The following is a 26,026-nucleotide window of genomic DNA, read 5'->3' as shown; positions in this document are numbered from 1 at the left end:
TGTTCATTTTGAATTAATTATTTATAATTTATGCCACTCGGCAATCCCCAAGTCATGTAAAGGTTACCTTTATAGCACAGGCTATTTAAATAGGGAAGTGTTCCTTGTATACTAAAAACAAACAATTTTTTAAAAACAAACCATTGCTGAAAACTCCCCATGTAACTCAGTATCTCAACAGAATCTTAAACTACCATTATTAAAGGGTTTGACCATGTGTTTAATATGCAAGCCTTCTAAACACTCTGCCACATTTATTCATTTTGTAGGTGTGCAAGAACTCCGCTGTAGAGAGAAACCACTTGCCTAAATTGTAAATTGGTCTTTGAGGGCAAAGGTTTTGAATATGCAATGTGTATCATTTAAAGGTGTTCTGCGCTCTCCCACCCATTCCATTTCAAATAGACCCTGATATATATTTTCTTGTGTGCACAGAAAGAATATAAAAAAGACCTGGAGACTGAAATTAAAGGGAAAGGGATGCAGGTTGGCACAGATACTCCTGAAATACAGCGAGCCAAGAGAGCATCTGAAATTGCAAGCCAGGTTTGTTTAAAATGTTTCTTGAAATGGAACTGTATGCTTTATAGCATGATATAAGGTAATATGACAACTTTCGGAATTTATACTCGCTTTTGCAAGAGTGGAGCATTTTGGTCTGGTGTCCCATCTGCACCGTACATTTTAAGCACTCTCATACTTCTTTAACATCTGTGGCTTTGCCGGAAGTTAACGCTGAAGTTAAAGGTACCGAGAATTGTAAGGAGACCCCTCAAAGAGCCACAATTCCCAGCACCCTTAACAAACTGCAGTTCCCGGTATTATTTGTGGGAAGCCATGGCTGTTGAAGTGGTGTGCTTTAAATGTAAAGTGCGCTTTTGACCCTAGACCAAAATATTCAACTCTTGCAAAACTGAGTATGAATTCCAAAAGTTGTCACGGATAGGGGTTGTAGTTGGAACATCAGCCTAAGCTGGTAGAAGGCATACCACCATACCACCAAGCCCCCCTGTGCCTTAAGTGACAGCAGTGGGTCCAGGAGAACTGTCAAGCTATGAACTCGGTCCTCTGAGGGAGTGTCTCTCCATCTAGAGCAGGCTACACGCCACTCAGGTAGACAGAGGAACGATTCACTAACAGCACCTCATTGTTGTCACTTTATCGGCACCCATTCAGCCCATTATCAGAGCCAAGAACTGATTCAGTACATCCACTCCCTCACCTGCAGAAGATAGAAAGGTGAAATAAAGTGGTGTGCCATCTGCATATTGGTGACAATGCACTCCAAAACTCTGTATGACCCCACTCAGTGGTTTCGTGTAGATGTTAAACAACATTGGGGACAGAACTGATCTATGCAAAACCCCAAACTGGAGAACCTCACAGAGCTGAGCAGTGCTCCCCAAGAACCATTGTCTGGATCTGGCCACCCAAGCAGGAGTGGAATCACTGCAATGTGGTTCCCCCAATACTCAGCTCAGACCCCAGAAAAATAACATGGCTGATGGCATCAAAAGCCGTGTAGGAGAATCTGCAGAGCTACACTCCCAGCTCTCTCCTGATACAGATCATTGTACAGGGTGACCAAGTCAGTTTCCATACCAAACCAGGTCTGAATCCCAGTTAGACTAGATTCCAAGTTGGGTATCTTTTGGAAGGGCTTTAGTACTGTCGGCTGTAAGATTCTGGTGAGGGTAATGTGGGGCTTCATATGAAATTGCTCACACACCCAAACCTAGCAAGACTAAGCCACCTGCAAGTTGGCTGATGTTCTGGGAGTTCAGTCCTGCTTTCTACAGGGAGCTGTGTCTTCAGCTGCATGTCTACCTACTTCACACCTGATCCTGGCTTGTGGGCTAAACAGGGAGCCAAGGACTGGTGGTGGTAAACTTTCATTGACACCTTACCTGTAGAAGAACAGAGGAGGGGCTTTTCATTCCCATTTGCATTGAATGTCAAAATCAGTGCTAAGCATTTATAAGACATAAATGTTCAAACCTTAAACTAGTGAGTGGATCTTGTGACAGATGAATTTAATCCTTTCTGAATTACATCTATGATCTATAATGCTCAATTACGATATATGAATTTATCCATTGATTCGGGGCAGTGAAAACAGGAGCAACCTGAAATGAAATACTACAGAGATTTTTTATTTTTTTTAAAAGAAACATTTTTGTTAAATGATTTTCTTCCTTAGGGAACATCAGATATATCTGAGTATCTCCTATGGAGTCAATGTTCTGAGAGTATAAAGGGACATTTTGACCTTCATGGGTGCTATTTAATAAAAAGCATGCAGATTAAAGCAGGATCTGTATAAAAAGCTTCAGCTGCTATAGATCTGAGTATTTCCTGATCTGTCCTTCACAGAAAGAATACAAGAAACATCTAGAAATGGAAATTAAAGGGAAAGGCATGCAGGTGGGCATGGATACTCCTGATATACAACGAGCAAAGAAAGCTTATGAAATTGCAAGCCAGGTTAGTGCAGAATGCATCGCTTCAATGACATTTACAGTAAAATACAATGGGCTTTTAAACATGGTTTTTTTTTTTACGAAATCCTTTTGAAAGCAGGAAGTATAGAAAAAATAATAAAAACTGAATCTGACAGAAGCACAGCCAGGCATCAGAAATCTAGTTTGTGTTGCAAGCATACCTTTTTTTTTGAAAGCAGCACACATGAATAATTCCAGCTGTATGGGTATGAAAGGCTAAAGATATTGTATGTCTAAGAATTCATTAACGTTCCATTTCTTACAAAAAAATATATGAAGGACCTGGAGACTGAAATCAAAGGGAAAGGAATGCAGGTGGGCTCAGATATCCCAGAGATACAGCGAGCAAAGAAAGCTTCTGAAATAGCCAGCCAGGTGGGTAAGGGAATGAAGTGTAATTAAGTGGGGCTTGCAGTTCGGAAGTGTCCTCCTGCGCACAGGGTTGTTCGTTTTGTTCTGATATGAGTCTTATTTTTTTTAATAAGTATGCGTGCTACTTATGGCAGTGCATTTATTTTAATGTGTGGATGCTAAATTAAAAATAATAAAAGATACATACTTTAATTTTGAGTTATATCAAGGCCCAGTTTACCATTGTATAGGAATTCTGGAGCGACAGTAAAGTAGGCTTACACATATTTAGTTGTTTAATTGCTTAATAGATACATACTTATTTTGACACTAATACTAACAATTTTATTATTTATACCCCACCCACCTGGCCTGGCTTTCTATTTTGTAGAAAAGGTACAAAGATGAAGCAGAGAAGATGCTGTGCTCCTACTCTGCTGTTCCAGACACTCCTGAAATCGAGAGAATTAAAAACACACAGAGAAATATCAGCGCTGTACGTAGTAGCAACAATCCAAATTTTAAGGGAAACTCTTAAAAAAGTTCAACATCAAATGAACTCTCTTGTGTCCCTGGGCACAATGAATAATGTTCCCAAGCCAATTGCATAGCCTCGTTGGTAAAGGTTGCCCTACTCTTGTTGGGGGGTGGTTATTGTTATTGTTTTGTTATTGTTTGTTATCATGGTATGTATTTTTTTATATTGTAAACTACGCTGTGATCCTCAGATGAAGGGTGGTATGGAAGTTTAATAAATAATAATAATTGCAATAATAATTTTCACTGTACTGTGGGAAAGTAGCAACACAACAATTTTTTGAGCAGTTCAATCTTCTACACAGTTATGTGGACTTAAGCCCCATTTAACTCAATGGAGCCAAATTTATTATGGCATAAGCTTTTATGGACCAGAGAAAGTATGAAGTGTATTCTAATCCATTGGTGGTTTATACTATAATAAATTTATTAGTCTTTAAGTGGTGGGATGGTGGGATGCAGGTGAGGGTAGTCTTGCACTATTTTTAAAGGGCTACAAGAACATGTATACGGGGAAAGTGCTCAACCTTTATCAGATGCTAAGAGCCAGGACAATTAAACCTTAAACCGTTCCAAAACGTCTGTAGATATCACTGTGAAGTGTGCTACTTGTTTTTTTTTTTAAATTATTTTTATTAAGGATTTTCAAAGGTAGTACAATGTCTCTCTCAAGTTTTTCCATATAACATTTTTATAAGTCAGTGTTGGTGAGACATTAGAAAAGAAAAGGGGGGAGGGGGGAAGAGGTGGGTGGGGCAGGAAGTAGGTGGGGTGGGGTGATTGTGTTTCTTTTTTACTTGATATGAGTAGGGTTTGGTGTCAGCATTGTTTATGTAGGTTCTCTGTTGTTTGCTTGTGCTTGTTTGGCGGTGAGAGAGGTCGGAGTTGGCTTGGGATGTGGTTGTTCGTTTGTGGTTGGCTGTGGTGATCTTCGGTTTCCTGTGCGAGTGGGGTTGGTGGGTATTTTGGGTCAGGTTAGCCATATTGATTTGTATGCTGTCGGTAGATTTTTGTCATTGTCTTGTTGGGCTGTGTATGTGATGAAGGGGAACCATACCGGGGTGAAGGTGTCTTCTTCAGTTTGTCCCCGTGTCAGTTTCAGCTTACTGGTTAGTTTTTCTAGTAGGGCTGTTTCCCATACTACTTGGTACCATTGGCCCATGTTTACTCCTGACAGGTCTTTCCAGTGTCTGGTTATGATGTTTCTGGATGCTGAGAGTAGATGGGTTATGAGTTCTTTGTGTTGTAAGTGGGCATTATTGTCTTGGAAGATGTTTAGTAAGATCAATTCTGGGGTGATTTCTAACACTTGCTTGGTTATTTTACATATTTCTCGTGTGGTTGTTGTCCAGAATGTTTGGATTTTGGGGCACTCCCACCACATGTGGAAGTATGTGCCTGTGGAGGTGCACCCTCTCCAGCAATTTGGTGAGGTTCCTGGGCGTATTAGCGCTAATTTTCTAGGCGTTAGATACCATCTGTAGGTTAGTTTTAGGGTGAGTTCTCTTCTTTTTGTTGATATGGATTTAAAGGGGGGTTTAGACCACATTCTGGTCCATTGGGTGGGGTTGATTTCGTATCCTATGTCATCCTCCCATTGTTTTTTGATTGTGTCTAGGGTGTTCGTGGGATTTTTGAGTAGTATTTTATAAATTGCGGATACCAGCCCTCTATCGCTTCCCTTTGTCATTAAGATGAGGTTTTCAAAGGTTGTCAGGGGTCTGGTTGCTGCTGATTTTATTGTTGGATTGTGTAATATGGCATGTAATTGGTGTTGTGTTAACCAGGGCATTTGGGTGTCTTCTAGTTTGCCCTGTATTTCTTGCGTTGACAGAGGTTTGTTGTTTTTGTAAAAGTCTATTAGGCGATATAGTCCTTTGGATTGCCAGGTTTTGGTTTGGAGGTTTTGTGCTGCTTTGTGGAATAGTGGGTGGTAGGTCAGAGGAATTAGTGGGGATGGGGTTGGGGATAGTTTGCCTGTTTCTGCTTTCCATGCTTTGAACATGGTTTGTGTGTATCTATTAAGTGTTGTGGGGATTTTCCTTAGTTTGTTTGGGAGGAGTGGGTATGCTGTGGTGCAGATCTTCTCAATTGTGTCCCTTTCTAGGTGTATCCATTGTTTTGTCTCGTCTTCTAATATGTATGGGATTATATGACGTATTTGGTTGGCTCTGTAGTATGCTTCTATATTGGGGATTCCCCATCCTCCTTCTGCGGTGGGGAGGTGTAGGTATTTGGTGTATATTCTTGGTTTTTTGTGTGAGAAGATGAAGGATTGTAGTTTTCTTTGCCATTTGCGGAGTTGGGTTGGGGGGATCCAGATTGGGAGGGTTTGGAATAGATAGGTTAGTTTTGGAAGGATGATCATTTTGATCATGGTTATTTTGTCTGAGAGAGTGAACTTCATGTTGTTCCATCTCTTTAAGTCTTTGTTTATTTGTTGCCATAGGGGTTTGTAGTTGTGGAGATATAATTTGTTAAGGTTTTTGGTTATTTGTACTCCTAGGTATCTGAACTTGGTGTAGCAGAGTTTTATCTTGGTGGTGTTAGTGAGTTCTCTTTGGATGTAAGGTGGGGTGTTAAAGCACATGGCTTCCGATTTTTCAAAGTTTACTTGTAGGCCTGAAACCGTTGCAAATGTGTTGAGTTCTCTGATCAGGGAGGGTGCTGTGTTTGAGGGATCTGGTGTTGTGACCATTAGGTCATCTGCAAAGAGTCCTAGTTTATAGGTTCTGCCTTTTATTTCCACCCCTTTGATGTCTGTGGCTGTTCGGATTCAGATTGCTAGGGGTTCCAGCGCCAGGATAAATAGGAAGGGAGATAGTGGGCACCCTTGTTTTGTGCCTCTTTGGATTGTTATGGTATTTGAGTCCATATTATTAATTCTGCATTTTGCTGAGGCTTGGGAGTATATTTGGTTGATGGTTTGTAGGAAGTAGGGGCCAAATTTCATGCTAGTTAGTACTGCTGATAGGTATTTCCATTCTAGGCAATCAAAAGCTTTGAGGATGTCTAGGGACATAATTGTTAATGGGAGTTTAGTTGCCTTGCTGTGTTCAATTAGGTTCAGTAGTTTCCTGATGGGGTCTGTAATATTGCGACCAGGGACGAAGCCAGTTTGGTCTGGAGCTATTAGCTTGGATAAGAATTTTTTCAAGCGGTTGGCCAAGATTGATGTGAATATTTTGTAGTCTTGGTTTATTAATGAAATTGGGCGGTATGATTCTACCTTGAGGCTGTCCTTCATCGGTTTTGGGATGGAGACTATTTTGGAGAGGGTCCAGGTTTTGGGGATGGGCCCTCCTTTCATGATGTCATTAAAGAGGCGTGTCATGTAGGGCATCAGGGGTTCTTTGAATTTCTTATAGAATTCTGCTGTGAAGCCATCTGGGCCTGGAGCTTTGTGTGGTTTTAAGTTTTTGAGGATTGTGTCTATTTCCTCTGGGGTGATGGGACTGTCCATATATTCTTGTTCCTCATTAGTTAGAGTAGGTATGTTCGTTTCTGTTAGGAATTCTTTGATTTTGTTCTCCGGTGGGTTACGGGAGGTGTATAGATCAGAGTAGAATTTCGCAAATTCTGCGATTATTTCTTTGGGGGAAAATGTCGTGTTGCCACCTTTTTTGGTGATGCAGTGTATTCTTGTTTTAAGTGTTTTTTTCCTACATCTATTTGCTAATAGTCTGGAGTTTTTCCCTCCATATTCATAAAAGCGCTGTTTTAAGTATAGAATGTTGATCATTGTTTTGTTGATTTCTAGGGAGTCTATTTCTCTTCTTTTTTGTTCTATGAGTTGAAGGAGTTTTTTAGATCCTGTTTGTTTGTATCGTGATGAAAGATTAGTGATGTCTTGTTCTAGGTTGTTAATTCTAGAGGTGGTTTGTTTTTTAAGGAGTGCTTTCTCTTTTATGCAAGCTCCTCTGGTAACTGCTTTCATTGCGTCCCACAGGAGGGGTGTTTTTATGTTGTCTACATCGTTTTCCTTGAAGTAGTTTTGGAGGGTTTTTGTGAGACTCTCTCTAATTTGTTTGTTTGTAGTTAGGGTGGGACTGAAGGACCATGATGGGGTGGTTTGTGTTTCTTCTCCTATTTTAATGGTGACTTCTACTGGGGCATGGTCAGTGATTTTGATATTGCCTATTTTCATTGATTCCACTAGAGGGATCAGACCCTGTGTGAGCAGGATGCTGTCCAATCTGGAAACTGTGCCATGGCGTCCAGATTGGAATGTATGGCTATTATCTCTTGGATTTTCCTCACTCCAGATGTCGTAAAGACCCCTGTTTTTTAACATTTTCAGTAATTTGTAAGAGTCCCTAATTGTTGGGGTTTTTTTTTTTAGGAAGGCTGTCCATGAGGTTGTGGGGTGGATGTTTTTTAGGGATATGCCCTTCAAATTTAGGTTGAGGTCGCCTCCTAGGATTGCTTCCCCTTCAGAGAAGGAGAGAAACTTGTTTAGCGTTTTTTGGAGGAATTCTAATTGTTTTGAGTTTGGGGCATATATGGAGCCAATTGTCAATTTAGTTTTGCCATCTAATGTTCCTTTGATGAAGACGAATCTGCCTTTTTTGTCTTTTAGGACTGTTGTGGCGTTGAAGTTCAGGTCTCTGCTGAGTATTATTGCTACGCCACGGGCTTTTCCTGAACCATTTGCCACCCACTGTTGATTAAAGCGGGGGTCGCTCAGGAGTTTGCTCCCTTTGGGTGGGTTGTGTATTTCTTGTAGGAAGGTGATGTGTGGTCTCATGGTATTTATGTATGAGGTGATGCGTTTTCTTTTGATGGGGTTTCCCAACCCCCTCACGTTTAATGTAATTGCTTTTAAGTTAGCCATCTTGCTTCTCTGTTGTGTATAGATTCCTTGCCAACCCGTCTGGGTTGTCCTGTGTCTCTCACTTTGTGTTGTTTAGTGAACCTATGGGGTTGCGCTGACCTATGGTGTGGTGGGGGGAGGGCTAGTGGGCTTAGAAGTAGGTTTGGGTTAAAGAGTGGGGGATAGGTTGGAGAGGGTTTCCTATATGTAGTCATATAGGTGTTCGTTTGGGATATTTTGGACTCTTTGGCATTTAGCCGGTTGGTCCTGGGTCTCAGCTGGTGTGGAGGGCCATGTTCAGGGACAGGCCGTCCCCCTTGTCGTTTGCGATAAGGGGTGTCCAGTGAGACGGTGTGGGGCGTCTTTGTGACGCCAATGTTGTGTATAAGGTTCAGAAGCATTGCTACCATTGTTGGTAGCAACATTGTTGGTGTGTTAGGGTGTGTGGGTGTGTATTGGTACGCTCTGGTGCCACCATTGTGCTGATTAGGTATCAGATTTTAGTCTGGATTTGGGTTGTGTTGTGGGGGTTGGAGTTGTTGTTATTGTTTCCCCCCCCTATTGTAGGGTGGGGGGTTGATGAAGGTGTGGGTTGTAAGTTGTTGGGTGATGGGGTGTGTGGTTGGGGATGTCTGGACTGGTGTTGGGGTGGGGATTTCTGTGGGGTGTGGTTTTGGGGGGTGTTGATGGTGTTAGCAGCGTTTATGGCTTGGGAGGGAGGGGGGGAGAGGGGGGATAATCACCAGTCCTGCAGTTTGGGTTGTTTTCTGGTTACTTCATTCAGTCGTTGCTGTTGTTGTTGTAGGGTCATTCCGCTGTGAAGTGTTGGTTTGGTTGGTCTTGGTCCGGGTTCTTGTGCTGAGTCTTCGGTGGGATGATTCTGTGTATGTCGGCAGTTGTTTGTATTGATACTTATTGTTGTTCCTCTTCTCTTGCTTCTTTTTCTTCTTAACTGTTGTCCATTCGTTTTCTGTTGTTTTATCATCGTGATTGTGGCTGTTGCTTGGCGGGTCTTCCTGTTGCCATTCCAGTGGAAGATCAAGTCCGAGGTTTTCCATTAGTTGCTGAGCTTCATTCTTGTTGGTAGCCATGTATTGTGCTGTGTTGGTTGTTACAATGAGGCGGAAGGGGAAGCCCCATCGGTACTCGATCCCTTCTTGTTGGAGACGTTGGGTGCATGGGCGTAGGTTTTTTCTCCGGTTTAGGGTATCCTGGGATAGGTCCTGAAAGACAAATATGCGGTTGTCTTTGTATCGGAGGTTGGTTGATTTTCTGAGGTTGTTCCATATCTCTTCTTTCTTTTTGTATCGTGCAAAGCACACGATGATGTCCCTTGGGGGGGCGTTGGGTTTCGGCCTAGCTCTTAGGGCTCTGTGTGCCCTCTCCAGATCGTCTGTCTCAAGCTTCAGGCCTGGGATTGTATTTTTCAGCCAGCTTACAATTAGTTCTGCTGGACTTTTCTCATCTGTATTCTCAGGGAAATTGCGAAATCTGATGTTGCAGCGTCTGTTTCGGTCTTCGAGGTCTGCTTGCTTGATTTTCATTTCTGTGTTTTCTCTTTCCAGTTCGTTTATTCTCTTTTCCATTTGTGCGTACTTCTCCTGGTATTGTGTTATTGTTCTTTCTTGCATTTGGTTCTTGTTTTCTAGGGTTTTCACTTTAGAGGTTAGATCGTTGATTAGTCCCTTTAGGGGAGCCATTGCGGCTTCCATTTTTTCTGCTAATTTTTCTGCTAATTCTTCTGCTAGTCTCGCTTCCATTTCCCTTAGATCTTGTTTCGTTATTAGGTTGTTGTCATCTCGGGGGGTGTTGTTGTGGTCTCAGCATTGTTTGCTGTCTCTCTGGTTGGTGCCATCTTAGTCTCCCTGGTGATTTTGCCTTGAGGTCTGCTTCGTGTCCTCTTGGAGTACGGCGTGTTGCAGTTAGGAGTTGTGGTGTTGGTGGTTTCTGGGTGTTGCTGGGTTGTTGAGCTGATCGGGCGTTGTTGATTGGTGGCTTTGGCAGAGCGTTCAGGTTAGGCGGCCATTTGTGTTGCTTCTTGGCTGTGTCTTCAGAAATTCTCTAGGGTTTCTGTATTCACCTCAGTGGTGGCGTCGTTTCAGGGAGCAGGTAAATAGACAAATGGGTAGGCCAACAGATGAGGGGTTCGCAGGAGGGTGGGGGAGTTCAGTGGTTAGGGTTTTTTTTGGGGGGGGTTGTGACTACTATAGAGTAAGGATTTTATCTTAGGGGGATTGGGGGGGACGAGACTCCGCTCTTAAAGACAGGCTGAAATGCAGTCTGGAGGGGGGGGATTTGATTTAAGGAGAGTGGAGAAGAAGAGGGGAGAGGGAAAGAAAAGGAGGCTGGAGCACCAGGGTGGGGTTGGGAGGTAGAGGGTGGGATGGGAGGTGTGGGTAAGGAGGGGGTGAAGTTTGAATGAAGAAGGAGGGGGGAAGGGGGGTTAGAGGTATAGGGAGGTGGGGTGGCTTTTTATTTATTTATTTGTTTGTTTGTTTATTTATTTTCCCCTCCCCTTTACTTAAAGAGGAAGAGGGGAATAAGGGAAGGGGTAGGAGAAAGAGTAGGGGTTGGGTAAGCAAGCAAACAAATAGACAAACAGTAAGAACAAAGATGAATTCAGGGAGGGGGAGGGGAGGGGAAAGAGAAAAGAGGAAAAAAATGTTTAGGAGGAGAGGGTGAGAAGGGACACTAAAGAAAAGGATGCGGGGGGGCTGAAGGGGCAGATGAGTAAACAGTGAGAGCAAAATTGAATTGGGGGGAGGAGGGGGGAAATAAGATATAATAGTAATAATAAAAAACAACAAGAAAAGACAAAAAGTAGTGGTTTAAAAAAGCAAACAAACCAAAGTGTGCTACTTGTCATGGCCTTTCCCAATGTGCACTATGAGTTTATTAGTTCTTGTGGTGATTGAGTTAGTTTATGGGAAGCTAAAACAACAGAAGCGGTATAATTTAGTATTTGGAACATTGCTTGTTGTTGCAAACTTGTGCCAGGAAGCATACCTCCAAAAGTATTTTTCTATTGTTCAATGAAGGTATTGTACAAGAAAGCGATAGGAGCTGGTACAGCAGTAACAGAGACTCCAGAGATTGAACGCGTAAAGAAAAACCAGCAAAATATTAGTGCAGTAAGTTTTTTAAACAAATGCTCCTTTGCACAAATTTTATTATTGCTGTTGTTATTGTTGTGGAAATGCACTGTATTAAAAAACAAAAACTATAAAACTGACATTCCGAATTAAATATATCATAACTCAGCATTGATTAGATTCCCCCACCCACTTGCATTTGAAACCCTAGAGGCAAATTTGGAGCAAAGAAGCAGTGGACACAGGAAGAGTTAAGCACTCTCCCCTTCTTTCATCCTCCCAATTCAGGAGCTATTTACAAAAGGGGGGGGGAGCCCAACCTCTTAATATATGCATGTAACTCTTAATCTCAGGGTCGTGGGTTTCAGCCCCATATTAGGTGAAAGATTCCTGCATTGCGGGGGGGGGGGGGGGTTGGGGGGTTGGACTAGATCAGGCTTCCTCAAACTCGGCCCTCCAGATGTTTTGAGACTGCAATTCCCATCATCCCTGGCCACTGGTCCTGCTAGCTAGGGATCATAGGAGTTGTGGGCCAAAAACACCTGGAGGGCCGAGTTTGAGGAAGTCTGGACTAGATTCTCATCGTAGTCCCTTCCAACTCTGCAGTTCTATGATGCTATCCCCTGATTATATATGCATGAAGTGACCTTTTTCTTGTATATCTCTGTCTCTGCAGTACTTCTTGAGGAGTCTGGGTCTAACACCCAGTTTTGCAACTTCTTACGATATCCTTCTGCCTTCATCAGAATGTTTGACTTTATATCGTAAACACTGAAATGAAACAAATTCCCAACTTGCACTTAATATTGTTGAGAGAGGATAGATCTATTGTTCGATCTGTTTTAGGAAATATGTGTCAGTTTTTAAACTTCCTTTCCTTTTTTATGCACCAGCCCTGTAACTGCAGTAAAAATCCCTGTTGAACAAAATGGAGGCTGTACAGCAGCAGTAGCACTAATTTGCCCTAGAGCAAATTATGTTTAAGTTAGTAATGCTTCTCTATGCACATATTTTACCAATGAAATACAAAGAAATAATTATGTTATGCTTCAGTATACAGCTTTAAATACTGAACTAATTAGAACATCTGGAATTTAAACACCAGTTGGTGCTTAATGCAGTGCCCTATTTATCAATGTTCAGTTGCAATGTTATTTATATATATATCTGAAATTAATAGGCTTACTATAAAGGGCAACCTGGTAAAGCAACTGCTGTCAGTGTCACTCCTGAGATGGAGAGAGTCAAGAAGAATCAAGAAATTATCAGCTCGGCAAGTCCTTTGTCTTCCCTTGTTTCTTTTTATTGTTTTGGATTAATAAAGAATTTGACCTTTCTGTGATGAGTGCATCATGCCCTTAACAAATTATGCCCTTAATAAATTAATTTTGAATCTTTAAGAGTACTATAGAAATGTGTATTTATCCGTTTGGCCTAGTGACTGCTAATAATGAAGCAGTAGGTTCCATGTGTTTTATTCTTGTTTCTCCACTTTGTTTTTTAATGACTCTGCCAATGTTTACTAAAGTACAATCTTACATTTTTTGTATCATGCATTATTAACTTGTCAGTTACGAATTGTATTGAAGGCCAATGACTTTGAATGGGTAGACCAGTGCAATGTGCATTACCACATCTCCACAATTCCTATTCATTTTGGGATAGAACGGTAAAAGAATTTCACTTGTGCATGACATTAAGCATGATTTTGCTGTCAAGTTGTGCACACTTGACAAAATCCATGTGCTGTCTTTTTCAGGTCAAGTACAGCAGAGATCAGCAACAGATGAAAGGTAGACCTAGTATGATTCTAGACACACCTGAGCTGAGGCATGTCAAAGAGACACAAAACAACATCTCAATGGTAGGGTACATTTTTCACATAGCTAGCGTGTTCTGAAGAACAGTAGCTGTAGATTGGATTGGATTGAACCCTTCATTAATCTAGGTAACTGGCACGATGCGCTAAAGTCTGGACTGAGTTTTTCCCCTTACACAGTGGTTCTTGGGGTGGGGTATGCTAACTGCATTTAAATGTTGCATATTGCTATACTAATAAAACAATTTCCCTAACAATTCACTTGTGTGGCTACTTAAAGACACTTCACGTGGTTCCTCTCTGTTTCAGCATTGCAGATTTTAACTGGAGAGGGTGATACACACACACACACTGCCTTGTGCCTGTGCATGTTTTTGATTTGTGTGTGCAAGTGGAATTCTGAATTTGGTTGCTCCGATTGCCTTTGCCTGAAGGATTATGTATGTGTGAGTGTGCTGTGTATATGACCGTATGTCAGGAATGGGGGAGGGAGGCTTTTAAAAAGCATATCAATATCTGTAATACCTTGAAAAGTCATACTAATTTGAAATTTTATCCTAACATATTGATACGGAGCATTTGTGCTTTCTACAACTGAAACTGAATGAAGTGTAAGATGATTTTGAAGGGTTTAGCACCATCATTTGCATGTGAATGTAACACTAAATGCAGTAGACTGCATGCGACTTTTTATCTCTAATTACCTCAAAAAACAACAACAACCAATGACGACAATGGAAATTGCACATCTATTGGGCCTTGTAGCAGTAAGGAACATTGCATGACAGTGGTTAGTAGCTTGAAATAAACAAAAATGTCAGTGCCCAAGAGGTGCCAATGCCTATCTTCTACAGCTCTCAATACACCTTGTCATTGGACTAGAAAATTATAATCTCCCCCCCCCCAGGTTAAATACCATGAAGATTTTGAGAAGACGAAAGGCAGAGGTTTCACTCCAATAGTGGACGATCCTGTGACTGAACGGGTGAGAAGAAATACCCAGGTGGTTAGTGATGCTGCCTACAAAGGAGTCCACCCACATATAGTTGAAATGGACAGGAGACCTGGAATAATCGTGGGTAAGTTTCTACTCTGTGCTTTACTGACCCAAATATATTATGTGGGCCAGCTCTGCAGAATAATCTTGCTCTGTTTATTTATTTATTTATTTATTTACTTACTTATCTAGCTATCTTGTTCTGTCTAGTTGCAGTGTTACCTGTATTTGATGTTTTGTACCTTTGTTTCATATGCAATTCCTTCTTAAGATTAAAATGATAGGTCAGTTTTGGGTTATCAGGCGATAATTGTCTGCCGCAGAATTCCTGATTGCAGTCACCTCTGAAGTAATGAGTATAGTAATTAACAGAAAAGATGATAAGATGAAAGGTATTTTAATCAAACATTAATTTGCTCTACAAAGGCTGAAAGGTAAAGAAAGAGAGAGACACAATATAAAAAGTACTTAAATTGTTAATATGAGCAGCCAATTATTAACACTCTTAACTTTCTTTTTTAAAAAATGAAAGTAATCACAGATTAAATTGCCATTTGACTTTTTCACATAGATTAGCAGAAAAGGAATTCAGCTCCATGATTTTAATACCTGGTATGATGAGATTTTTATTGTTGGAAAAGTCGTGTTATTTTTATTTGCAAGCTATAAGTGGTGACCTGTGGATTGCAATGAAAATGAGTTGCATTCATTCTTTTTCTTCAGTACCACACTAATAATCTCGTAAAGTTATTTCTGCAATGTTGGATAGTATTTAATGAAACTATGAAGCCACAAATCATATATCACACTTTTTCAAATGTTATTTTTCCCATGGTCAAAGTCATGGTAAATCCCATCTCCATGGCCCCCAGGGATTATTTATGTCTTCCCTGATAACATCTTTGTGCTTTTACTTTCTTCACCCACTGTCTTACTGTTTCTTTTTGGGAAAGACCTCAAAGTTTGGCGTACAGATCCTGGCTCCATCTTCGACATTGACCCTTTGGAAGATAATATTCAGTCTAGGAGTCTACATATGCTTTCGGGTATTGTTTAACTCATGATTTTCTCCGGTGCTTGATTGTAGTCAAGTAATATTTGAGCAGCCCATCTAATTTTATAGCTGCTGCTTTTCAGAACTGATTTGTGTGAGCACAGAAGCAATTTTTTTTTAATGGGGTGGCCGCATTCAGTGAATTGTCATTGGCCTGTGCGCTGCATTCACTGAATGAGGCTTCAGTTACTCCACATGTTTGCGTTCCCTGAGGCAATTTATTGACGTCTGGACTGATCTAATGCCCACTACTGTCTAATTTAAGCATTGGGCTTTAATTCCAATTATGAAATGTATTTAATATCACGACAATGGTTGGTTTAATTTTTGCTATGGATCACATGGCTTGGCTTATAGAAAGATCCAGAATGCAATTTAAAGTTGTTGATAGGTCTTGTGGGTTTTCTATCAGCTGCCTAGATTCTGTGGTTAAATGCAAACCATTTAATACCACATCTCAAAAAGAACAACACATGGCCTCCATGAGCTATCCATTGTATCCTTTATATAACTGAATAACTAAATATAATCTGCTTGCTGCTATGATTTTACACACACACACACACACACACACACAAAATTTTCCCTTCATCTGAGGATCACAGGGGAGTTATAATCCACATTGCAGCAGGTTTCTGCATGGTTCCTCTTAACGCTAAGCAAGACAATTTCCTTTGGGCAGTAAAATGTCTTATGTCACAGCCATAGGAACCCAACTCTTAGAGGCCAAGGTCCCTTCGCACCCACCAATAAAATATTTGAGGGGGCTGCCCTCCCCTAGTTGACGGACATTGCCATTCAAATGGTGTGCGTGCGTCACGTCATGTGATTGATTATGCGGGGTGGGGCTTACCTGGCCTTCCCAATACCGTATTCAAGTTGGCACCACTGGTCACAGCTGTACCAGTATTTGTGGGAACAGTCTGTGCATGGTCCTAGCCAGAATCCAATAGCGGCATTCCTCTGTGAGCAGTTTTCCCTACTTGCACATTTTAGTGAGCTCATGGATTCCAGTTATTAGTATCTTGGGGCAGCTTTGCACAAGATGTTGCTGGCATGGGAAGGACCCAAGCTGTCTGTCTGCCCTGTTATTTGAATAAAAACAAACAATTAAAGAAGCTCTCTCTTACTTTACTCATCTGTCCTATAGCTATTTACTGCAGTATTGTGTTTCCCCCCGTAGAAAAAGCAAGACGTTACAGTAAACAGCATTTCCGTTCTACCAGTACTTCTGGCGTTGGAGATGACAAATCAGAGGGCTCTATGTTTTCTTGTTCCAGTGAGGTAACAAGGCCATCTAATGAAGGAGGTACCCATAGATGTCCTCTGTTCCCTTCTGATTAACAGTCACAGTGTGCCTGTTTCCTTGCACATCTCCAGGTTAACTCAGCAACCCTTGTTTGCCCAGTAAAAAAACAGCTGTGTAAGAGAAGTATTTTTTATTAATGTCAAAGAGCCCTTGAGATAGCCAGTAAGATTTTGGTGGTGTTATTTTTTTGCATGCAGTGTTTGATTCACAGGTCTTAATGCCTTTTCTTGGGTAGCTATTAACATACTTGTTAAATAAAATATTGTGTGTGTTTTAACCAAGCTCATCCACCTTTGACTTCAGCTGTGTAGAGTGCAAATAACTTCAAATATGTGAATTTTAGTGGGGAGGTGGGGGAAGGAGGGGAGTCAGTCTGTTTATTGCCTTTGTACCAAGTACAAGCTCATTGGATAGTGTGAAGAGAACATAGAGATCGGGACCTTCTAATGTAGTTTTGGTCAACTGTGTTTGAAACGTGTTCATGGTCTTTGCCATGATGTTGTCAGGATCATCCTACTCACAAGTAGGAACCCGATAGAGACACATGCCCGACTGGCATGTTCTCTCCCTCCTGGTCGGTCGTTTGGGAGCTTCAAAAGCTTTCTCCAGCCTGAACATCACAGTGACTGATACACTTAAGGAACCTGCAGAGTATTGGCAGTTCACGTAACAGACTCAGTAGCTCAGCATTTTGGCTAAACTACTTTATTTACATATAACACACACGGAGCATCTTGACTCAGCTCCTTCCTCTTTCTCATCAGACAGCAAAGAGAAAGAACAATGGACAATAGTCCCACACCACAGAACACAGTAACATAAAACATCCTGTCTCCACCACTTCCCACTACATGGATTGAAAACATACACCGTCATGTGACAGAAAACAATCTCATGACTGCAAGCACAGGGCAAGAATCCTAACAGATGTGACTGATCTGTGCTGCTATTACACAGCAAGGAGTTGCAATGTTTTAGTTGATTTAGGATGCCAGCACAGTATTACAAGCAGTTATGGTGCTAAAGTCCATAGCATCTAAGGAGTACACAGCATCTAAGTCACTGAGAGGGGCAAGTACCCAAGTCTTGAATTATTTTATGCTTTCTGCTATTGCGTTCAATTGCAGGGCCCCTGATCATTTAAACTAAAGGTTTGTGCTCCACTGTAAATCACATTCTGTTATCACAGGGCAACTTATGGACTGAGGACTGATAGTTCAGGCTTCCCTGTATTTCTTGCATGCCTTTATTGGAATTCTGGTATATGTTGGCAAAGTCCCAGCTCATTCAATCTTCATGCCAGTGTTCTGAACGAAGTTGCCAACCATTTCCGTAAATGAATATACATGGAGAGCTTAATAAGCATGCTTGTTGTTGTGTCTGTGCTTTAAAGTGGATTTTGCATTACACTTAAATATGTCTATGAAATATTCATTGCCATCTTCTATTCTTCTTGACTGTATTTCCAGGCCATTTAAACCATGCCTTGTCATTTCAGGGAGGTTATTTCATCTTAAAACTGAATAACTTTAGCGTTCCCATTAGCATCTGACAACTATGTGTTTCTTATTTGGAATTTAATATTTGGGTCTCTGAAATTTGCCAAGTTCAAGCCCGTTAGTGACAAACTATGTATTTTCCATTATGAAACACCAATGTTAAAATAAATGTGTTAATCTGAAAAAGTCCTCTCCCATAATGAGTTATCTTGCTTACTACATTTCTGTAAAGTCCTGAATACTTTTCTTTAGTTGTAAAGTAGTTGACATAAGTTGTGATTCAAATATATATATTTGTGTGTGTGTGTGTGTGTGTGTGTGTGTGAGAGAGAGAGAGAGAGAGAGAGAGAGAGAGAGAGAGAGATCCAGCCACTATCAAATGTTTTGTAGTTCCAGTGAACTAAGTCTGAGATGTATCCCTCTGTTGTAAGGCACAAATTACAAAGGAATGCAAAATTATAAAAAGTGCCAAAAACCAACAATGCAATGAAATTAAGGAGAATAAAACCATCCCGAGATAACTTTTCACAGTTGGGGGGGGGGTTACCACAGAATTTTGAATATATATAATAGTACATGTGTTTCCATTAATGTAGCAACTGCATTGTGGTCTCATGGATGGTGCATCTTGTATACAATATTTTAAGAACTACCTATACATCAGCAGAAGGGGTTGGGTAGGCAAGACTTCTCAGCCTAATGTGTGCATTTATCTAATAAAGCAGCAAACATTCCCCCATTCAGACACATAAAGGGTTTCTAGTTGGCCTGTTCAGTAGGTTCTAATATTAGAATAGTTTATGAATAGTTTTGTAGATCAAAGTATCTCTTTGTTCAAATTGTTACTTTCCAGGCTTTATGATTTTGCAACTATTATGCAATTAGATTATATATACTTCATGGTTCATTTCAGTGCATTTCCTGTTGAGATGCGTAGTGAAAAGAAAGAGTAAGTCATAAAAGCAAAGTTAAGATTCCATCAGATTTTCTAGTTGAGTAGATAATTAAAACCAAACCACTTTTTAATCATACTTAATGGAGCAAGGACCTTTTATGATACAGCAGTCTTTTGTTATTGTTTGCTTAATATTTAACCATGTGTAAAAACCTAGCAATTTGTTATTTTTCGGAAAAATGGGGAAGATTTTGCTGCGTGGGGAAAGAGCTCATATAATTTAAAAGGTTTTGCATGGTAAAGAATTCTGTCTTGGAAAGACCAACAATCTTTAAAATTCCTTTCTTTCTTTCTTTCTTTCTTTCTTTCTTTCTTTCTTTCTTTCTTTCTTTTTTACACAAGGTTTATACCATGGGAGTATCAATAGGGCTGCAGGCAGGCGGGATAGAAAGGTCTTGAGCAATAGATAAAATGATATCTATAGGGCAAAGGTTAAATAAGGACACCTGCAGCGATGATCCCTCCACCACGAGGGACTCTTCCATGAACCAAATCCAGCATTGACTGCCTAACATCAAGGTTAGACGTTATGCAGTCTGTCTACTGGGATGTGGAAGGCTCTACGCATCCTTGGTAGTAGTATCTGCAGCTTATAGCGCATGGTGCAACATTGCCACTTTTTGTGCCAAACTCCTCTATGGAACTGAGTTTAAAGTGGACCGTGATGAATTGAGAAGCAGTTCCTTCCTGCTAAGCTGCCTTAGGATGGGGCCAGCTATAATGCTGCCCGTGACTTGCACACCCTCGGGTAGTAGTACTCTGAGCCTGTTATTTGCCCTGGGCAATGCAGCATTCAGCCAGCAGCTCTCCATCTCTTTGGGAGCAGGACTGCTTGCTTTCCTGCAAGATCCCTGTGGGCACATGTGTGTAGTGTGTGACCTACTAAGTTTAAGAAAGTTTTCATTAGGTCTAAGCGATCAAAGGCAAAAGGCAGGAGGATGCCTCAAAAAAATAAACAAATATGAAAGATCTAGCTAACCTATGAATGCCTATAACTCACAGACATAGGGTTGTCTTGGGTACAGGAGCAGCATGTTGGGTCTGTATAGAATTTCAGGTGAGGAGCAAAGAAATAATGGCCACTTGTGCAAATGTTCCTTATAGTGATAGATTGTCCAGTGCAACCAGTAAGTTTAGCTGCATGTGTGCCTGAGTTGCATGTATACAGGAGATTAGTGTTCATTACTACAGAAATTTATCGGCTTCCCCACTTGATCACATCTTCCAATCGGTTGCTCAGGTTGTAGATGACAAAGTATTTGGGAAGACATGACATCCCTGCTTAAAAGGAAAATGATACTATAGAAGTTGTGTGTCTTAAAGAGACATATCCTTGGCATGGGATATGCCAGGGATATCTCTCTCCCTGACCTCGTAATTATAAAATGCAGGCTAATTTTTGTCCTTCCCCCACATCGTCCCCCACCCCACCCCCGCTGCTTTGGGCAACATCTTGCCTGATAAAATGTTCTACACAACTCAAAAGCTTGCTACTATTTTGTGACATTTTAGTTGGTCCCAATAACCCAACAGCAGATTTAAGACATTTGTTTAATATGGACCAACGTACCGGCCACCTTTGTATGTGTTTTTACCCAATCAATGAATGCAGGAACAACATTGCTATGTGACATTAACTATAGAATGTTTTCATTTAACTTTGTTTTTGTTGATTGTTTTTTTCTTACAGGGCCAATTTGTGCTGCTCTCATTTTGCTGCTTTTCTCTTGATTCAGATAGCAATATAACCTTGAGTAAATTACACTTTTCCTTGCATTTTCCAAGTTTGGCGTATCAGTGTGTGCTTGGGGAGTCCCCCAACAATTTTTTAAAGTTAGTTTTTCTATCTAAGACAAGCTTTTTGTGTATATAGAAGCCCTTTCTGCTTACTCCAATTCAGGGGCGGAAGAAGCCTCTTGGCCGCCCGGGGCAGAAAATGCCACGTGGAGGCACCCCCCGGGGGCGGGGCATCCTGATGTGTGTGTTGTGACGTCATGACGCACGCGTGGAAATGCCGCGCATGCGCAGTGCACCCGGGCCAGCGCTGCTCCTCCTGCGGCGACCGAGCAAGCCTCCGAGCAAGCGGCAGCTTGTGGGGCTGCCCCACCCATGCTGCTTTATGGACGGGGCAGCCCCATGAGCCGCTGAGCGAGCGGTGGCTCATGGGGCTTCCCCGGCCGTCCATAACACAGCACGGGCGGGGTGCCAGGTGGCGGGGCTTGGCTTGGGGAGTGGCAGGAGGGGCCGCCGAGTGTCACCCCCCTCCCCTGGAACATGGGGTGCCCCGCCCCCATCGTCCCTCCCTTGCTACGCCACTGCTCCAATTCCTACTGATGAAACCAACTCCTGCAGATGTTGTAAAGGGAGAAGAAAGCACCACTTCACCAAATGAATGACCATAGCATGTTCCCTTGTTGTAGTAATTCATTTATGTGTTGTTGTTTTTTGCCATGCAGCCCCTGTACTTCCGGGGGCATATCAACAAAGTCAGCCCCAAGGATATGGTTACATGCACCAGACTAGTGTGTCGTCTATGAGATCGATGCATTCACAGCCACATTCAGCTACCTTGGTGAGTATTGAGTTAAATGATTAATCCTTTTCACAGCAGCCTCTCTACTGTAAGCACAATTATTTCCCCTCTTTCCTCTATAAATAAGCCTGTCTTAAAAAAAAAACCTTTATCTTGCACTTTTTCACATGGACTATAAACATGTTCTCTAGATTTAACCTGAGCAATGAATTAAAATTTTAAATTTCTTTTGTAAGGGACCTGTTTAAGACCTTAAAGGAGTATAAATCTCAATTACATATTGCAATCTATGCAGTAGCTAAATTACTACATTGTAATTGAATTATGGTGGAGATTTCCCCTGACAGCTGCCTTATATAATTACATGTAGAACTTTGAGCTTTGTTTCTCAGTTACACCCAGATCATAATAAGCTTCTAAAAAGTTTTAGAAGTTTTTCACAGCATGGCTGTGCTGTCTGGAGCTGATAGGAGTCATATTCCTAAACTTCTGGAGGGCATCAGGTTGGCAAAGGCTGTCTCAGAATCATAAGATACAGTAAAGAATCGCATTCCCACACCTTCTAATATTTGATATTCTGAATATCTCTTGATGCTTCTGGCATATGGCTGGAAACTGACAGTTAAAAAAGCAAACAACCTCATCTTGATGAAGAATGATGGATTAAAACACTATTGAAAACCTACCACAAACTATTTTGAACAGCAGTGAATAAATGCGTAAAATGGTTAGGATATCAGAGCTGGTCTTTGACCGTAATAAAGAATGATTTGATTTGATTTGGTTAGGATATTCAGTCCCTGAGTTAAAAGCTTTCTGTAAACAATGAAATATTGCTGCAAGCATTTCCACCCCAAAATGCATCATAGGATCCATCCATATGTCTACTTCTCCCATACTTTTTAGGCACGGATCTGAGCACTTTTTCATTCGTCTTGCCACTTTCCCCAGGAAAACCCGCTCTTTCCTGCTGAATTGGAACAAATATTAATCTGCAGAAAAACCAGGCTAAAGCGGCTGCACAAGCAGAAGTGTGGACAAGCTCATAAGATCTTGGGTGGAATAAATAATAATAATAATAATAATAATAATAATAATAATAATAATAATAATATGCCACCCATGTGACTGGGTTGCCCCAGCCAATCTGGACGACTTTCAACAGATGATTCTCCCGTACTTAGGTTGGCATAAATGTGTTTAGTAAATTGTGGTTGCTTAAGAACCACATTTAAGACATTTTGAAATACTGTCTTCCCTGACTGATCACTAAGTTTTGCTAGCTAATCTTTATGGTGAATATCTAAAAAACTCCCCAACATAATTTATCTCCCCCCCCCCAAATGTGTATATATCTATGTGTAATATGTGTGGTTATATACATTTAATGGCAGGAAAAGGGTGGAAATCCTCCTCACCATATAGTTGATCATTGAATTTGCCTGATATAGCGTATTGTGACGTGTAATTGGTATAGTATATTGTGTGCTTTTTAAGTGCCAATTCATACCAATGGTATTCTCCCCAAATATGGATATCTTAGCTTATTTTATGACGACAAGGCAAGTGACAATGCATATTTCAAAAGTGTTTCTAACATTCAGGGCTGCGTTCCATGAAGAATAATTTCTTTGCAATTTGAAAGTCAGCTGATCTATACAACCCACATTGCTGGTGACATATAATGTAGGTTTGTTGAGACTGGTTTGTTGGAAAGTCTGTGAATTGTGTTTAATGGACTCCCCTCTCCTTTCTTTTCACAGAGAACATATAGAGCAATGTATGACTATAGTGCCCAAGATGAAGATGAAGTTTCATTCAGGGATGGTGACTACATCATCAATGTGCAACCAATTGACGATGGTTGGATGTATGGTACCGTTCAGAGAACTGGGAAAACTGGAATGCTTCCAGCAAATTACATTGAGTTTGTTAATTAATACTCACCGTTAGTACTTCTGAGCTTTATTTTGATTTACTTAAGCTTTACAAACATACATACTTTTAAGACCACATCTTCATTACTTCCCTGTTAATGTAACAATCAGTGCTCCTTTCTGGAAGTCAACACACAATTCCTCTAACAAGTCCAAGAAGCACTGAGTTCCCAAAGTGTGCTGCTTAAACGGATATAGAAAAACAAACTTGTTGGTGGAAACCTGGTGCTTGTAATCATGTAAAGGTTTCTATTAATTAGCTCCCAAATAGGTTTCTGCCTTTACAGTAGACTGCATTTCCCACTTAAGTTTTAATCACAAAGCAGCTGGTATTTTTTATTGTGTGACTTTGAAATTGTAAGAGGTTATACCTGGGTGTTAAGGTCTGAGTAATTAAAAATCCAAGTTAACAGAACAAATCTTTTGTTGTTGTGATAAATGACATGCTCAGAAGTTGCTTACAACTGCCTGGCAGCCTTAAACAAAATGTATCTTGTACTTTATGCCAGAAACTTCCTGACACACAGCTGTCCAGTCTACTGTATTCTTCCCTGAAGCTTTCGTTTTCTCTCATCCATAGTCCCAATTCATGTTGGTCCTCTCAGACTACCAGTTGTGAATGATCTCCAAGTCATGACAATAGCTGTGCCTTTTTGCACAGTTAGAAACAATTTTAGAGTACATTTTCTATTTTGTTAATTCCAACCTTTTCTATTTCCCCTTGTATTAACACTGCTTGTATAGAAATTACTGTCTTCAAAGCACTGTCTTCAAAACACATATATCTTTTTGTTGTTGTTGTTGTAAGGCTCTGTCCTGAGAACTTTGCAATGACATATAATTGTACCCTTTACATGTAATGGTTCAGGGCAGGGATGGCAGATATGTAGCCTTCCAGATGTTTTGGCCAGGGATGAAGGGAACTGGAGTCCAGCCACATCTGGACAGCCACAGGTTTTCCATCTCTGGTATAATGGATTGGTGATAGGGGTTACTTCATGAATTGGGGCTTGGATTTGGGACCTGACTGGCAAAGAATGTGATTTTTTCCCCAGAGTCTTAGTTCAAGAAAAGATTATTATATATTTAGTAAATTTCTAGCTTTGTGAATATAACTCAAGGATTTACTCAATAATTGGCATCCACCTGAGAAACTTTGTCTTCCCACAAGGTAAAAAAAAAAATACAAAACCATTATTTCCCAACATTTTCTTTTTAAAAAATGATATCAGTTGCACTGCTGTCTTACTTTATCACTTCTAATTAATATTCATTGGATCAAAAAACACTTGTTAGATGTTCCTAAACTTTTTAGGAGCTGGTGAGAGCTGGTGTGGTGTAGTGGGTTAGAGGCTGAGCTTTGAAACAGGGAAGCCCCTGATTCAAATCTCACTTCTCCCACAAGCTCACCAAGTGGCCTTACATAAGTCACTCTCACTCAACCTCAGTTCTTTATCTGCAAATGGGGAGACCAATACTGAAAGGCTGTTGTAAGGATTACAAGATAATACTGGTGAATAACTTTATAGTATTATAGAGTTGGGTCCAAAGGTTTCCTTCCTTTGGTGGAAAGACTCATTTGATGGAAGACGCATTCTGTCAGTTGAAGGGAATGTTTGTGTCAAGCCAATTATTATTATTAACACAAGGTTCTCCTCTGTCAAAATAAATGAAAGAGCAAAAGGGAAATACAATGAGTTTAGTTGTCAGAATTTATCCCCCGAACCAGTGCATTTCTTCAAGCCCAGCAAGTAGTACATGGAAACAAATTTGCTGAGACATACTCCAAATTGTTTATGCAAAAATAAAAATAATAATAATCAGTATCAATATAAGTTACTTCCATTCTGCATTTATAGTATCCAACATATTATGAAAAAGGGGAGATATGGGAAGAATATATTTTTCTACCTACTCAAAGTATGGCTATTTATGACCATTTATCTCTTATTTTTCCTCCACACAAATAAAATCAGGACTGGTGTGGGTGTATGTGTGTTTAAAAAAGATCCAGGTCAGAAAGGGAAATGTAAACCCCCAAGTAAGATGTTTTTAAAATAGATTGTTACTTACATAGATTGGTGTCTAAGGGCTACAATGTATTTTGCTAATGGTATGAATTACTGAAGTTGACCTTTGAAGGTATGCTGGGTCCATTGTATTGTGCATTATTTTTATTGTCTAAAGGAAGTATATTTAAACTGCTTTTAGAGAGTTTTGTTCTCAGATGTCAGAAGACAATGTCTCTAGCATGACATCTTGAACATAGTAAGTAACTCATAAGTACAGAAGTTAAAGAATAGAAAGCTCTTCATTTCTATTATTCTGTTTTACCTAAGAGAAGGAAAATAAACATTTTTTTCCCCATCAGACCAGCAGCTGTTTTGTCTCCTGGCCATTTTTCTGTGAGAGTGGTAGCCATAGAATGGCCTCAGTTTGACATGGGCAGTTCAGGCCATTTAGCTTTCATTGGGCCAGAGCATGGCGTTCAAATTGGTGTTAATAAAAGACTGTCATGCCTGATTCAAGTGTTCAGCAGATGAGAAGGACCAATCTACTCATGAGACCATGCCAATTCAGTTTATATGTGGCAAGTTTTGAAGGAATATGTGGGGAGTTTTGCCCTGGA

General features: G+C 40.6%; 1 protein-coding gene across 10 annotated transcripts in view; it reads left to right on the top strand.

Annotated features, from left to right (window-relative positions):
- The window catches only part of NEBL (nebulette), a 142,454-nt gene extending 116,693 nt beyond the window's left edge, over positions 1 to 25,761 (top strand). For 2 of the 10 annotated variants that reach the window (XM_033165657.1, XM_033165655.1), the window contains 12 exons: positions 436 to 546; positions 2,374 to 2,484; positions 2,766 to 2,876; positions 3,244 to 3,348; positions 11,241 to 11,333; positions 12,475 to 12,567; positions 13,054 to 13,158; positions 14,021 to 14,192; positions 15,064 to 15,156; positions 16,348 to 16,473; positions 21,384 to 21,499; positions 23,224 to 25,761. In XM_033165657.1, the coding sequence (XP_033021548.1) occupies positions 436 to 546; positions 2,374 to 2,484; positions 2,766 to 2,876; positions 3,244 to 3,348; positions 11,241 to 11,333; positions 12,475 to 12,567; positions 13,054 to 13,158; positions 14,021 to 14,192; positions 15,064 to 15,156; positions 16,348 to 16,473; positions 21,384 to 21,499; positions 23,224 to 23,400 (1,413 nt within the window). In that variant the 3' untranslated portion in view covers positions 23,401 to 25,761. Of the gene's footprint in view, positions 1 to 435; positions 547 to 2,373; positions 2,485 to 2,765; positions 2,877 to 3,243; positions 3,349 to 11,240; positions 11,334 to 12,474; positions 12,568 to 13,053; positions 13,243 to 14,020; positions 14,193 to 15,063; positions 15,157 to 16,347; positions 16,474 to 21,383; positions 21,500 to 23,223 lie in introns of those variants that run through there. The other 8 variants (XM_033165659.1, XM_033165658.1, XM_033165656.1 and 5 more) reach the window with 8 other exon arrangements.
- The last annotated feature ends 265 nt before the right edge of the window (positions 25,762 to 26,026 follow it).

This window comes from Lacerta agilis, chromosome 12 (assembly GCF_009819535.1).
Source record: "Lacerta agilis isolate rLacAgi1 chromosome 12, rLacAgi1.pri, whole genome shotgun sequence".
Taxonomy (NCBI): domain Eukaryota; kingdom Metazoa; phylum Chordata; class Lepidosauria; order Squamata; family Lacertidae; genus Lacerta; species Lacerta agilis.
This window is presented reverse-complemented; position numbering and strand designations above follow the sequence as displayed.